The sequence below is a fragment of the Equus asinus genome, chromosome 5, assembly GCF_041296235.1.
Source record: "Equus asinus isolate D_3611 breed Donkey chromosome 5, EquAss-T2T_v2, whole genome shotgun sequence".
Lineage (NCBI taxonomy): Eukaryota > Metazoa > Chordata > Mammalia > Perissodactyla > Equidae > Equus > Equus asinus.
The window spans coordinates 106,187,625-106,203,919 of NC_091794.1; the positions used below are offsets into that span (position 1 = coordinate 106,187,625).

The 16,295-nt window shown below is 40.3% G+C and overlaps 1 protein-coding gene across 29 annotated transcripts in view; it reads right to left on the reverse strand.

Annotated features, from left to right (window-relative positions):
• KIF1B (kinesin family member 1B) overlaps positions 1 to 16,295 on the reverse strand; it is a 135,021-nt gene that overhangs the window by 9,337 nt on the left and 109,389 nt on the right. For 17 of the 29 annotated variants that reach the window (XM_070511127.1, XM_070511124.1, XM_070511112.1 and 14 more), the window contains 10 exons: positions 15,777 to 15,885; positions 14,288 to 14,354; positions 13,461 to 13,545; positions 10,889 to 10,994; positions 7,939 to 7,965; positions 4,627 to 4,741; positions 3,760 to 3,893; positions 2,884 to 2,945; positions 1,301 to 1,446; positions 875 to 1,114 (listed from right to left, as the gene is read on the reverse strand). In XM_070511127.1, coding sequence (XP_070367228.1) covers positions 875 to 1,114; positions 1,301 to 1,446; positions 2,884 to 2,945; positions 3,760 to 3,893; positions 4,627 to 4,741; positions 7,939 to 7,965; positions 10,889 to 10,994; positions 13,461 to 13,545; positions 14,288 to 14,354; positions 15,777 to 15,885 — 1,091 coding nt within the window. The remainder of the gene's footprint in view (positions 1 to 874; positions 1,115 to 1,300; positions 1,447 to 2,883; positions 2,946 to 3,759; positions 3,894 to 4,626; positions 4,742 to 7,938; positions 7,966 to 10,888; positions 10,995 to 13,460; positions 13,546 to 14,287; positions 14,355 to 15,776; positions 15,886 to 16,295) is intronic. The other 12 variants (XM_070511128.1, XM_070511126.1, XM_070511117.1 and 9 more) reach the window with 1 other exon arrangement.

The window sequence follows — 16,295 nt, forward strand, 5'->3', positions numbered from 1 at the left end:
AAGGAATGCAATTCTACCTCCCAAATTCCCCTTCTGTAATACCCCTTACCCTTCATCCCGCAGACCCCTGCCTTAGTTAAAAACCTTTATCATTGGGGCCGGCCCCATGGCCGAGTGGTTAAGTTTGCATGCTCCACTCCGGCGGCCCAGGGTTTCACCAGTTCGAATCCTGGACCCAGACGTGGTACCACTCATCAGGCCACGCTGAGGTGGCATCCCACATGCCACAACTAGAAGGACCCACAACTAAAAAAATACACAACTATGCACCAGGGGGTTTTGGGAGAAAAATGAAAAATAAAATCTTAAAAAAAAAAAAAAAACCGTTATCCTTTCTCATCTGGATTATTGCAATAAAGAGTTCTTCCTGCCTCCAGTTTATGTCTTCACCACAAATCCATCCTCCTTTATTACTGCCAGAAAGTCTTTCTAAAACACAAATACCTGTTTAAAATATTTCTGCATCACTCCCAGGATACTCTAAACTCTTTAGTACAATACAAAGATCCTAATCTAGCTCTGGCCCATCTCTCCAACTCCATCTCCTGTCCCTCGGCCACGTGAATTCCCTAATACTGAGGGACACCACTAGCTCCCTCTTGTGCATCCTTCCAAGGTCAGTTCATGAGCGCCCTCCTGTGGAGGCCTCCCCTCGGGCTCCCACAGCATTCTAGGCATACACCTCTATTACATGCTTGTCATCCACTCGCCTGTAAGCTTATTAAGGGTAGAAATGGAGTCTGGTTTATTTCTATATTCACAGTGTTAGCACAGGCCTTGAAATAGAAGGCCTTAAAGGAAAATGAAAAAACTGACAGACCAGCTCACAGTCTCACAGTGGGAAAAGACGCAGCAAAGAGGAAGGGATTCACACCTTGGTAGCCAGCTCTTTCTCTCGATCCACTAGGCTTTCAATGTCTGCTGAGTCATAGCCACTGCTCTCACTGGGTGTGATGGCACTTTCAAAGGTCGTGGTTGAAATCTGAGAGGAGATGCTGGTGGAGGTGCTCAGGGTCCCACTGCTGAGGCTGGGGGACAATGAGTCACTCAGGGATTTGGGAATGCTGTCACCAAGTCTCTCACGCAGCAGCAGGAAATGGCGGGTTTTCTCCACCTAAGAAGATCAACACTATTGCCTCAGCAAACACAAAGCTCATTACAATTTTAATAAGCAAAACACTATGCCTCCATCATGATCAAAAACTGAAAACCCAGGATCATAGAGAGAAGGTGCACATAAGACAGACACTTTGGAAATCTTGCCCAAAAGTTCATTTGTGCATCTGCTGCCCTTGGATACCTCGTGGAGGAGCTCCAGCTTCTCTAACTCCCACTGGTGCTCAAGGATGAGGCTGTCTCCACGCGGCCGCCAGCCTGCTAAGTTCTCTTCTCCCCGCACATACGCCACTGATGTATCCAAGATTTTTCTTCTCCTCCTCTGCATGCCTGAGACAAGAGGAAACAATTATTTTTTTCAGAGAAAAATCTAATTCCAATTTTAGCTCAAAATGAATTAATAACTCACATACATGAAAATCTAAGAGAGAATGGTCTCAAGACACAGAGGGTTTTGTTTATTCATAAAAATTCATCCCTTTTTCCCTAAAGCAACTCTCTGAACTTGTTTTATTATTTATTTATTTTATTTTTTCGTGAGGAAGATTGGCCCTGAGCTAACATCTGTTGCCAATCTTCCTCTTTCTGCTTGAGGAAGACTGTTGCTGAGCTAACATCTGTGCCAATTTTCCTTTATTTTACATGGGACTCCACTACAGCGTGGCTTGACCTTGCAGTGCTAGGCCCACGCCCAGGATCCAAACCTGAAAACCCCAGGCCACTGAAGTGGAGTGCACAAATTTCACTACCTCACTGGGCCAGTCCCTCTGAAGTTGTTTTAAAACTGAGTTTTATATTCTCTGATAATTATGAAGACGGCAATACAACTTGATAAAATGCTAAAGTTACTATGTTAAGTGAAAATATAGAGATTAAAGAGTCTGTACACTATGGTTCCAAATATATAAAAGTACATTCATAGGGAAAAAGGTGGGCAGGGACTACAAACCCATCCCCCACATTCAAATAGGTCAGTTACGGTGGCAGATGACAGGTGGCTTTAGCCCCATCACTTCCCGTTAATATTTTTAAAATGTTATACTGGTTTGACATATAAAAGACATGAATTTATGTTAATTTAAAAAATTCCTCAAGGAACTATCTGGACACTATAATTAGCTGCCATGGGGACTTGGATTCATACCAAAGTTTTCTCTGCTTTGATCTAATCTTACCTGTGGGCTCTGCCCTTTTCCATAATGTTCTCTAAAATGATTCAAACTCACATGAATCAAATGTTTTTCAAAACCCTGACTTCTGTCTATGTTCCAGTTTACAAACACAGAAATGCAACATGCTGCTTAAGGCCGCCGAGCTGGAGGTAGAACAGCCATGCAGAGAGACATCAAAAAGGAAACGGAACAAGCTCAGCTTATTAATTCGTCTTCTAGAGCAGAGGAAGTTCAAATTCTAGTTTGACGGCACCTGTAAAGTTACTGCTAAGTTATCTTTAGGGCTAAGGTGGAGAGGGAAATGGTTATGAAGTTTTTCAAGCTAAGTTCATTCTAATACACTTGAATATTTATAATGTTCTAAAGCCCAGTAACATATTATTTGATGCAGTTTTTCATAAACCAAACCGTGTTGCAACTCAGAAAAAGGTAACTCCTACCACCACCACCACCACCACAAAACTGGCTTGTAAAGTAAACGAGTTTCTAAAAAATTCTGTATCTATCCTACACAGGGAGACTCTCCAATTTTTGACATAATATACTCCAAACATATGCAAAGGTAACTATCCCTTCCCAACCCGTAAGAGCTTACCTGGACTACCTGTGTCTGCCATTTTGCATAAACTGAGTTCATAAATTCCAGTGACGCGATTGCTATTTGAATTAAAACAAATAGTTGCTTAATTTTGTACAGTACAAAAACAAGAAAATCTCAAGTGTCTCTACTTAAAACACTGTCTTCTCTGTAGGGACTGCAACCACTCGCAAATATAATTACAGACATTTCTTATCAGTCGCTGTTCTTTTTCTATGCTGAACTTAAGAAGTATATCTTATTCCTAGAAGGAGTCCGTTTTCATCTCAATTTTTTGAATATTCTTATTTCAATAGGATCAATAAAATTGAATGATAAACTAGAAAATGTGTAACACAAAAGTGAATTAAAAATTTGCCTTTTCTTACCAAAAGAGAGAGAATGAGGGAGGAGAAAGTCTGACTAGAACAAAATGATGAACATTAAATTCCGGGGAGTGTGATTAGGAAGGGGTACTGACCCTTCTATTGTATTAGTAATCTTTATTTTTTAAGCTGGGTGGTGATGCAGCACGAGTATTCACTGTATTATTCTTGATGCATTTTTGCATATCTTAAATATGAATAAACCTTTAAAAGAAGAAAATCCTAAGTGATCTGTTAAAAAGAAGAGTAATGACATTTAAAAAAAATTTAGTCCCTGAAAAACTGTTTTGGAGGTGTTCACAATGTAACATTCCTTCCTTCATTAACTCATCATCAGCCATCAATATTTTATTAAATGCCAACATTCAACTCACTGCACTTCAGGTATCAGTTACCAAAATGGCAGCTTGTAAACTAACCCTGAAACAGCAAGCCAGGGATATCTAGAGCTCTGCTGATTCTGTATTGGGCAAACCAACTGAAAGCTAAACTTGTTGCAAAAACTTACGAGTCTGGTGACTTGGAGTAGCCACTGCCAAAGAGGCTGCGCAGAGAGCGTGGCGGTGAGATCTTGGCATCCCGGGAATAGAAGACCATGCACACATCCTTGGTGATGACAGCTGGCTGGATGCAATGATCCAGCTGAAAGCAGACAAGAGTGGGCTCCGATTAAACGCAGATGGAGCATCTGTGACCATATTTGGAAAGCTGGTCCTAGATGAGGGGGCTGGAGGAGTTCAGCTCTACCAATTATTTCGATAGCAACTCAGCAGATAAAATGTGCATGGTTTGTTGGTATTCCTTGCAGATGCATTCATTTTTCTCAAATTTTTTTCTGTAATGACTAATTATTATTTAATAAGTGCTAAGCACTGTTCTGAATCCTTTGATATGACCTCTTAGCAACTTTCTGAGGTGAATGCTATTGTTATTATCCCTGTTTAAGAGATGAGGAAATTGAGGCACAGAGAGATGAAGTCACTTGTCCAAAGACAAGCTGGCAGTAAGTGGCAACACAGGAATCTGAACTCAGGCTGGTTCCAAGGTCTGTGCTATCAACCACTACTAGGCTCTGTCCACAACTACAAAAACAAGACGTGAAGTTTTCTTAAAATCATACATTCTTTGAAGAATGGTGATTAGGCTACTAAAGCTGAAGCTATAATAAAGCTCATGTGACTTTTTGATTAAATAGAGACCAGGAACAGAATGTAACATAGTCAGATCAGCAAAGTATAATAAAATAAATAATTTAAGGATGTGGAGGAGAAAGGAGAACAAAAATCAGCTGAATCTTCCCTGCCTATTTCCTGCTGTAACCTGCCTGCTGGCAGGGCTGGCCGTTCATAGAAATTCAAGCTCTGGGTCTCCTCACCTCTAGGTAGGCCGATAAGGTCATGTAGATCTTTTCCCCATAGGGTGTCACTCGGTTCAGAAGGAGAGAGTTATGGAGGGAGCTGTCCCACACAGCCTCGAAACGGTAGAAGGTCCTAAGGTCAGAAAGGCAAGAGAGAGTCATCCAAAAGCAGCTGAAGTCACCTTAGTTTGGGTACTGTCATTGTCAGCAATACTACAGAATCCTACACCAACCAACGCTTTCAATTTATCGAAATCTAACAACAGAGCAGAACCTTCATCTCCTAGGAGGAAAAGATAGGTCCCCATCCTCTTGCCCCAACCTATCATCAAGGAGCACTTAACTATGCTAGTTTTTTGTGGGTTTTTTTAGGCAAGACTGCTTCTCCTCTGCCTATAAACATAAAAATAGTGAGATCAATCAAAGGGATTACGATGAAAAGGATAAGTGAGTATGGACAGAACCTAAAAGAAGGAAGAAAGACTAAGTAAACTCCACTGTCAGTGAATAATGAGAGGAGGAAGCAAATCCTCAGTCAATTGTAAGCTACAGTCTTCATATCACAATCCAGTTCTGCTGAGCCTCAGAAATGTCTCATCATATTTGTGGGAGGATTAATGGAGGAAACAGATAGTAGAATTTAATTACAGAGAACCTCATTTTAAATAAAAGAACAAGAGGTTATGCTTAGCTGATGTATCACTAAGACAATGATTTTTAACACCAGAGCTAGCCAACTGCTATTTGCCAGTTTTCAAAAGAAAATCCGTGTGAAAATCAATCTTACATTTAAATAACAACTAGAAGCTTGATTTAATAAATACCCTTAAACTGGTTTTTACTTTGTTCTAATATCTTTTCTCCCACTGGTACACCACCACAGACCCTAATGGACTAAGAACCTTCCAAGTGAGCAAGTCTCATCTGAAGCAGAGCAGTGAGTTCAACACCAGTGTTACAGACCAACCGCCAACTCCGCCCCGCGCCTCCCTTCTCTGACCCACAACAAGTGCTGGGGAAGCTATCTCCTCTCCCCTTGCAGAGCGGATTTTCCATCGCCACTGGCTCTCTGCACATGTAGTACACTTCACCCAATTCAACTAGAAAGAGATTTTGCACACTTTGTTCCCTCCCCAGTACATTCCTCCTTACTTCTTCCCGATAGATAACTTCGCTGTTGCTCTCTTTTCTAGATTTCCTATGACAAACGGCTGGCCTATCTTCTCTCTAAACACATTCCCATGTTTCCTTCTCCAGAAACAATCAGAGAAAACTATACACTTCTAAAAGAAGTCCTTCACCGCACCTCATCCTCCAAGTGCCCGTGTGTGGAACCTGATCATGTCATTCTGTAGCTGCTTCTGGATCTAAGCCTTCTTGAAGTACTTGATACTCTCTCAAATATCTAGCTTGTGAGGCAGCATGAATGGGTCAAGAAAATTCTCCACAAAGACACCAAAGAAATACAGAAATAACTAACAAGACAAAGACGGGCAAAGTGACCAAGAGACCCAAATAGCAACCGCAACGAAGGACTACTAAGTTTTTCCAAGGCTCCTGGACTCAGCAAACAACCCTTTATGCATCCAGAAAGCCTTGTTTTGATCAAATCTCCATTTGAATTGGTTTAAGACAAATTCTAATATTGGATGGTGATATCCACTACTTCAGCAGAAGCCACTGTGACCCTGAGAGCTGCTCTTCTATTGCATCCCTGTGTTTGTGGAGGTACATGGAATGGGGCTACCTGTCGCAGTGCAAGGCCTCAACACGCTTGTGCTGAAGTGAAATGAACTCCCCTTCTTGGAGTGAGAGCATTTATTACTTTGGAGATTACTTGACAGAAATTCCTATCACTGCTGCCTTTAATCTATGATTCATCAAGTCCCAAACCATAATTTAGCACTTCCCAGTGCCACTACTTAGGTTTCATGACTCTTTCAACTGAGGCAAATGTTTTGAATTTGTGTAAGAATCCCTCTTCATATTTCTATTTTCAGGTTTTCATTTAACATACAGAGAAAATTCACTGGTAGAAACCTGGCCAACATAAAGGAATTTTTGACTCCACTAAAATCTTACTGTTTTGGGGGGAAAAAGGTTTTCATTTTGTTTTGCTTTGTTTGGTGCTTGAGAGTTACTGCAGCACATTCTTTTGGAATACCCACCAAAGGTAGCCAATTCTTTTTCTTTCTTTGTTTTTTTTTGAGGAAGATTAGCCCTGAGCTAACATGTGCCAACAATCTTCCTCTTTTTGCTAAGAAGACTGGCCCTGAGCTAACATCTATGCCCATCTTCCTCTATTTCATGTGGGACGCCTGCCACAGCATGGCTTGACAAGCAGTGTGCAGATTTGCAGCTGGGATCCGAACTGGCGAACCCCAGGCTGCCGAAGTGGACTGTGCAAACTTAACCACTGCACCACCAGGCCAGCCCCAAAGGTGGCAATTCTTGAGAGGTGGTTTAAGAAATACAACCAAGACTGGTGAGAAACGTCAACTGAATCAAGTTTGCAAGAGAATGTAGAGTCAGAAACAGGGCTGAGTCCTGAGACACGTTTTCCGATATGGCTCCTAAGGCTGTTAGGAAATAATCTCAAATGGATTTCTCAAAATGTTCTGAACAATGGCAGTGTATGTGTATCTTTTTTTAAAAAGCATTTTAGGCTACACTGTCATGTATCATATATCCTTCAGTTTTCTTCCCTAAATCAGATGAAGAGACGGGGAAAAAACTTCCTTCACTACCAAACCAGTACTTTTTCCTATTGCAAAAGAATAAACAGATGAGACAAGCAGCCCTGGCGGGAGAAAGAGAAATGTTTAAAAATAAACAAACTAGTTCTCTTAGACTCAATTACCCAGATAGCTAAGTTGGTCTCTACTAACACACAAGACAAAGCACAGCAAACAGTGAACAATTATGCAAAGCTACAGAGCAACAAACCTTTTGAGCTTTTGACAGAGAGAGGACAGCAAAAGAAAAGAACAGAAAACAAAGCCTAAGATTCCATATGAAATGAGGGGAGTAACATTCTACTTCGTAATGTAGAAGAGGAAAACTCGAAGTGGGATAAGAATAAAATAGACAATTAGGAATACAATGAGAAAATAATTAAAAACTCTACAAATCGTTTAAGAAGTTATATGTGAAGCTGTACCTATAGCAGAAAAACCCAGGGCACAAAGGGTACAGAATGAAGTCTTGCTCTATCCTAGGTTTGCATGAGGAAAACCACTAAATTAAAATAGCAGGCAAAGCAACATAAGACATAAAGCATTCTGATACATTAGAACGTTTATGTGCAAAAAAAAAGCAAACAGAAAATACCTAGGAATATCCTTATCAAGAAAGAGCCTGCAAAAACATAAAAAAACTGTTGTTAGTGCAGCAAACAAAAAGGAAAAAGAAGGAAAGAAAAAAGAAAAGCGGAAGAGAAAAAAAACATATAAAAAAGACAAATTTCCTGATAAGCAAGGTGAATTCAGGTGGACAAAATTCCATGGGACACAATTTGATAGAGGACTTACAATGACATGGGTCCCTCTCCTGAGACATTCAATTAAGGAAAATGCTGGGCATGGAAGGGAATGTGGACACCACCTCCATTAACATCCCTTTCAGAGGTGGCTTAGTATTGGAAATGGTAGGAAGTTGCTATGGATTGAAGGGAAAAGCAAGTCGATCAGGTAACATAAATGTATGACTGGGAAGAAAACGAGTAATGGCCCTTGTCAGTTACACTCCACTATCAATGTATCAGAAAAGTCCTCTAATGTGCATATATAACATACCCACACTGGAGCTCTGGAAGTTCAACTTTAAACACTAGACCTCAGACAAATAGAACACAAGTTCTCTTAACCAAACTCCATTTAGCAAATTACCATATAACTTATGCTCTTCATGCCCCTAAAATATAGAGACTGACGTCCATTTCTCATTGGACATTCTAAACTAGAGAGATTATCTCGTATGCCCAGATAATTTGCTCCAAAGAGCTGAGGTGTGTGCTCATCAAGTGTCAGTAGTATTTGGTTCCACACCACTTTATACAGTTGTATTTGTTATTATGATTACCTAATTTAATTAAATATTAGGCAAATCAATAAAATGAGGGCAAAAAATTTTTGTGTGAAACAAAACTAAGTGTGAAAACTAAGTTGAACAGTTTTTTTTTTTTGCAAGGGAAGATTTGCCCTAAGCTGACATCTGTTGCCAATCTTCCTCCTTTTTTCTTCCTCCCCTGCCCCTAAAGCCCCAGTACATAGTTGTGTACAGTTGTAAGTTCTTCTGGTTCTTCTATGTGAGCCACTGCCACAGCACACCTACTGACAGACAAGTGGTGTGGTTCTGCACCTGGGAACTGAACCCGGGCTGCTCACGCAGAGCGTGCTGAACTTTAACCACTAGGCCACCACAGCTGGCTCTAAGTTGAACATTTTTAAAAGATTTGATAATGGTGAGTTGTTTAAAAACAGCTGTTCAGTTTGGGTGAGATCAATGTAAAAGAAAGGGGAAAATTATAAAATTTTAATGATAAATGATAAAGTTTAAAGGATTTTGCACTTAGATTTTTTTCACAGGTTTCTAGTTCTTATTCCACCAAATTGAAAATCATAGATGATGAATTTTGGTGTTGTTTTACAAGAAAGACAATCAGAAGTCCAGTAAATGAGCCTATAATTAAAGAGAAAAGGCCTTGGTCCTACAGCAAGAGCTTGACTAATGTACATTTATATAGTTTAATTGAAAACAAAAATGTTTAAAGTGTGTATATCTTCTTATTCTTAACTTCAGCCAGTTTTTTTAATTAATTAACTCTAAGCTTCTATTGTGAAAGATAAGCTGCTACTAACAAAGCCAAATTCATCTCCTACAGCCTCTAACCTGCTGCTGGGCATGAATCACAGGATTTCTGAAGGTTACTCTAATGTAGGCAAGTTTAGCACAACCAGCATTTCAACCAAACACCATCTTTCCCTGTGTACTTTCCTAAATACCCTAGAGAAATTTAAGATATAGTTCTCACAGTTGCAAAGAAAATGTGGTGAATGCCAGTTGAATACTTGCTATAAATGTCTGGAGAAGAGAGAATGCTATGTGGAGTTAATGCTGACTTCTGAGAAATAGTATTCTTCAAGACTTCGGCCAGAAATAGGCCAGGGAGCGTCAAAGCACCCATCGTTATCTCTGCCACTGCTCCTTTCAACACACACACATCCTCTCACACTCCTTCCCTGTCTCTCCACAGCCCATGCCAGCTCCTCTCACAGGCAAAAAGCAACAGACCTTTGTTTCTTCTTTCTCTTTCTTATGCAAAACTATAACACAAGGAAATAAGGGAGAGAAATTAATCTTGGTCCAAACTTTTATTCTGTTTCTGCCTATTGTCTTATTTTTCCTCTTCCTCTTCCCAACATAGATGTGAGCAAGTGTTTCAGGAGCAGACAGAAGCCAGAAGTCCTGAATTGAAGGCAGTGCTCTGAGCTCACATTAGAACAGGCAGTAACTCGTTTCCAGGGCCTCACTATGTAAAGAAACAGAGTGTCTGTGCAGAATGACGGCACTCCTTTCTTGGGAAGGTAAGAGGGTCCCAGCAGACTGATTTCCAGTGTGACGTGACAAAGTAGTACAGCTGCCTACTTTAGGCATTGTCTCTCATCACTTGATTATAAAATGAAATTTTAAGGGAAACTAATTTGAAATTAAAAATAAAATAAAATTCATTATTTCTAACAGTTAATCTTGGTCAGAAGAGTTTATATTCATTTATCGCCTTTACGCATAAGTCAAAATGAAAAGCAAATACTGACAATCCTTGAGCCTATAGTGGCAGCAGCAAAGATTAAACACCAGAGGGTTCACCATACCTTGGAGGGCATGTTTCCATGACACTTAGGACCAAGAGAACCTTCTCCACAGCAACCACTTCACAGGAAAACATTTAGTCTTAACAATAATTAATTTGTACTATTAGATGCTTGGGTAGCATGCTGAGTTTTCTTTTTCTGCTTTTTCTCTATCACTGTGCTACATCTTCTCAAACTCCATAGGGGAGAGAACACTGCCATTCTCTAAGGTAAATGATCACATACACATATCTCCAATTATTTATTTACTTATTTTTGGAGAGCAAGGTAGGCAGGGGAGGAAATAAGGACTTTTGAAGTGAGAAGGGAATCAGCTTCTTCATCTGAACAGGAGTCACTAATGAGCAAAGACTCTAACGGTGCAGCCATCAACACCCAGGGCTGACAGCACACTCCCGAGGGCCCACCTGCTAGAGCTGTGGGAAGACTTCAGGTACTTGGCAGAGACGATATTTAGGGAAAGGATGGCATCAACTGCAGCTTCATCCACCTCAGCCTTATTCCTAATACGGCCTAAAGGAGAGAATAAAGAAACCACAACATAAGTACATTTAAAAACAAAACAAACTCATTATGCCAAAAAGAGACTTTTCAATCTGAGCGTAACTTCAGGTGCTGTAAGCATCATTTGATTAACAGTAGGATGGTCAGTTTTCCATTCCTCTCCACATTGTCTTCCCTTTACTTCCCACATTTAGTCAACTGTGAAACCTTATTGATTCTTTGTTCAAAAACGTTCTCATATTCATGTCAACTTTTATTCCAGTATCACTGCCCTGATCACAAAGGTCACCACCCTCTGATCTGGGACACTACAATAGCCTTTTTTTTTCCCTAAGCAAGATTCGCTCTGAACTAATATCTGTTGTCAATCTTCCTCTTTTTTTTTTTTTTAATGTGAGCCACCGCTCAGCATGGCCACTGACAGACAAGCAGTGTGGTTCTGCACCTGGTTACCAAACCTGGGTCACGAAAGTGGAGTGTGCCGAACTTTAACCACTAGACCATGGGGGCTGGCCCTACAATAGCCATTTAACTTGTCTACTGGCTGCTCACATCTCCCCCTTTCCAATCCATCCTACACTCACCTTATACAAACTTCTTAAGCCATTGCCTTCACTGTACCACTTTCTTGCTCAAAATCCTACACCTCTGTTTTCAAATTAACACTAGGAGATGTGGCATTGCATAGAAGTTAAGAGTACAGTCTTTAGAGCTGGGCTGCCTGGATTCAAATCTCAACTTCAACACTTACTAGCTGTGAAGCTTGGGCATACTATACTGTTCAACCTCTCTAAGCCTCAGTTTACTCATCTGTGAAGTAGGAATAACAATTCTTCCCCTATAAGATTGTTACAATCATGTTATATGTTTGTTATATTATGTTATATTAAAAATAATGTTTTTAGAGCACTCAGAAAAGCACTTGTCACACAGTAAGCCCTATATAAGTGTTTGTTAAAACAAAGATTAGCAAGTCATAGGGTTCTTCAGAGAAGCCTTAGTAACCACTGCCTCTGCACCCTACCCAATTCTTTCTTGTTGGAAAGCATCTCTTGTGTTTTGTGTAACAGTGTTCCATATAAAAATTCATTTTTAAAAAGCTTGAAAACCACTGCCCCAGACAGGAGTGAGTGTAATCTCCCTTCTGGAGGTTGCTAATCTGGTCTACATATACTCAAGGGGTCTATGTATAGAATTCAGGAGGTCTGTAAGCTTGAATGGGGAATAAAAATTACAACCTTCTTTTCACAAACCTCTAACTGAAATTTGGCATTTCCTCCAATTATGAAGGGGAGGGACAAACCACAGGAGAATCAGCAGCACCTGTGACTCTGTCCTCAGTAGAAATCACAGACGTTTTCATATTACACTAATGTAAAATATCTTGACATTCATCACCACTTTGAAATGATAAAAATTAGACCCTCTACTTATTTAATGCATCAATAAAGAGCTTATATTACAAATTGGTTTAGTATTTTAACAATTTCAGTATTATTAGTTCCCTTTGTAATCCTAAATACTTTATTTTCTACATTTAAAAATATAATCCTGAGGCTTCACCACTGACAAAGGGATTCATGGCAATAAAAGGCTCCGACCCTTGGGGCCGGCCCAGTGGCGCAGCAGTTAAGTGCGCATGTTCCGCTTCTTGGTGGCCTGGGGTTCACTGGTTCGGATCCCAGGTGCGGACATGGCACTGCTTGGCAAAAAGCCATGCTGTGGTAGGCGTCCCACATATAAAGTAGGGGAAGATGGGCATGGATGTTAGCTCAGGGCCAGTCTTCCTCAACAAAAAGAGGAGGACTGGCAGTAGTTAGCTCAGAGCTAATCTTCCTCAAAAAAAAAGGCTCCAACCCCCTGCTTTAGACTACCATTCTAAAGCTTACAATGTATAGTCAATGTTTCCCTCTCACTACTCCATAGTTTAATTTCTCCACTCCGGCCAGGGGTTCTAGCAATTTGCATGTTAGACATCTTTCCCGACTCTTACTCAAAATGTTGCTGTGTGTGGAAAACAAAACAAAGCAAACAAAAATCATCTAATTTCTCTTGAATCTATTCAGATCCTCTCCCATAAAGCTAATCCAGTCCTCCTGGATCCTTTTCATTGTTAACTCTCTTAGCACCAGTCTTTTTCACTTGTCCTCATTTTGGCACTTATCAAACTGCTTTAAACATATACACGTTGTCTCCTCAACTAAACTGCAAGCACACAATACTTCTCTATGTCCTCTCACAGCCTCTAGTACAGAACCATTCCCAGGTTAACTGAGGAAAATAATGGTCAGTTGAATAACATATCCTTAATGATGGGAGCTGAGAGACAAGAGCAGTTTCAAACTCAAGGCCTCTATATTCTCCATAGTCCGTGTTCTCCAGTCCAGTCTTTTGCACATTCCCTGTGCTCCATACAGGGACTAATGATATCTCTAAAAAGCCTGGCTCTGTCCACAGCCGATGGAACGTACTCACCTACCACCAGCTCGCGAACATCTTTCCAATGGAGCTCACTCCCCTTCTCATGGATAATGGTCACTGTGATCCTTCGCTGGATGCCCTAGGTAGCGGAGCAGGGTTGCAATTTAGCTGTGGCAATCTATTATTTCCTCTTGTTTGCTGCTTTCTGGATTGTATGGTGTGGGGCGTGCAGGAATGAGAGGTATGGAAAGGAGGGAAATGCTGTCCACACTGTTATTCTAAACAAAGGGACATAGGACAGGGAGTGAAGAAGAGCCAGGTTCTGAAACGGCTTTAGGAACAGATGTCTAGATTGTATGTCCTAGAGTATGAGAGCCCCAGCTCCTATGCCCAGCTGGGTCATAAGCATTTTTCAGCACTGACTGAATCTACTTTTGATTTACCAAAGGGGGAACCTATATTTCATGGCCAGATCTTTAGTCCATTGAAACTTTCACCCTCTATCCCCTTTAAAAACTTTTGGCTGTGAAAGCACAGTTTGCAAACATGAAAATTATACACAACAAAATGAAAATTGTATAAAATGACATGGGAGCTGTACAAACTATGTAGTAATTGAATGAAACAAACTCTTTTTCAAAACAGCTCCTCTAAAATGTATTTATATATAAAAGCAAGAATATATATAAGCCAAGGTCTGAGAAAGAAACACTAAAAAACAAACATACAAAAAAAGAAAAAAAAGGATAAGACAATGTCCCCCCACCCCTGAATCTACCTTAAATGGAGACGAAAAGCAGAAAAACAAAGTTATTATGCTTCTTATTCTGAACTTGTTTTGGTGTTCCCTCATAGGCTCTCTTTTGCTCCCTCATTAGTACCTGGTGAAGCAAAAACGTCCCCTGGCAGGGCAGGCCTGCTGTATGGTCAACCACAGCTGGGATATACCTATAAAAACAGAAACACAAGAGAAAGAAGAAAGACAGAATGCTTATGCTAACTAAGTGCTACTTCATCTGCAAGGTCTTCCCTAGTTGCTACAGTCCCCAGTGGTCTTTGTTTTTCTAAACTCCAATCCCATGCCTTTCTTACCAGTTGGGCATTTAATCATACAGCCATTTGCACTTAAATCTTTTCGCATATCTGTGTCTCATCATTCCTACTAGAGACAAATGCTCAAAGGACAGTAACATCCTGTGGCTCCATCCCAGCCCCTACGTAACAGATATTCCATAAATAATGTATAACTGCAACAGCAAGTGTCGGAAGATAAGAAAGAGAGAATTTCAGATTCTAGATAGTTTTTTAAGAATCAGAAAGTGATAAACTCAGTAGAAACTATTACTGTAACTACCTTTCCCTCATAATGCAAGTTATAAGCACATTATACATCTGTCTTGGGAAAGTCAAATTTTTTAAAGCAATGTCACTACAGAAAACTACATATAGGATTGGTAGAGCCATTCCTCACACGTAACAGGAATTCAATGCACGTTTCATGGAGATGATCATGGTGGTGGTACTCAGCACTTATAAATAGAGGATCATTAGGGTAACATTTATCCGCTACCCTTTACATTAACTGATACAGCCTCTTGCCTGTTTCAGGAGTGGGATCTCTTTTATTTGTATTTTTCCAAAAGCGTTTTAGAGACAACTATAAACCATAATGATACTCACCACTTACTTAACACAGCTCATACAGAGAAAGCAAGCTGATGTTGATCATTTTGATCTAGAACAATAGTCCTCAACTAGGGGTGATTTTGCCCCCTAGGGGACATTTGGTAATGTCTGAAGACATTTTTGGTTGTCATACTGGAGGGGAGGTGCTACTGGCATCTTGTGGGTCGAGGCCAGGGATGCTGCTAAATATCCTACAATGCACAGGATGGCTCCCCACAACAGAAAATTATCTGGCCCAAAATAGCGCCGAGGTTGAGACACCCTGGTCTAGGTAAACATTCTGCCCCCAATGCCCTCACTAAGATTACTAAGATAAGTCTTGACTGTATGATGTGCAATATGCTTCTGATTCCCTTTACTTTGCTGCTGATCAAACATACTATGTAGGGTTTCTTCTCTCATAACAAAGTGCCATTCTCCATGATCTTGCTGTTGCTAACACAAAGGCAAATTATTACTGAATAGTAAACAATTACTGAATAATAAAAAATATACTGAATAGTCAGCTTGCTGATAAACACCTGATTCAAAGAGTAATACCAAGACCACTAAAATTCAATTCAGAACAGGAATCTGACAGTGACAATGATTCATGAACCTGAATATAAGAAGAGAGACTCAAAATTACATTTTCTATTTTTGAAAGACTTAGCCTTATTTCAAAATTTAGAAAGTTGGACTTACTCTCCTGTAGGCTCCAGTTCACTGATCTCAAACCAAACCAGAAGATCATACTTGCTCATGCTCTGGCCAAGGCTGGTTTTGCTCATGGTGTTTAACTTGGTGGCTGGAACTTTTAAAAGTTTTGAGAAAATGTCAAAAGCTGGTCTAAATCTACTAAGTAAAAGTATAAGTTCTAATGTCAGTCTTCAACAACACACTTGGAAAAGGTAGCAAGAGTCAGGGGATAAATTTCAATGCAGAAGACCCAGAGAACCCTCACCATCAACTACCTTGGTACCTCTAAATTCAGAGAACAAGGAAAATGGAGAGTGAGTATCTTTCTCCCTCTCAACCAACTGTATCCAACAATGAGAAAACAGGTTTCATGCAGAGTAAATGTGCTCAAAAAACCTCCCTTAGAGTCTCACATTTGGTGGCATGCAGAGCATCGTAACCATGTGGGAGAGACCCATGTGGGTAGAGCCTCACACATCACAGGCCCTCATCAAAGCTGGTGTGGGGGAGTAGGAGACTCATCCT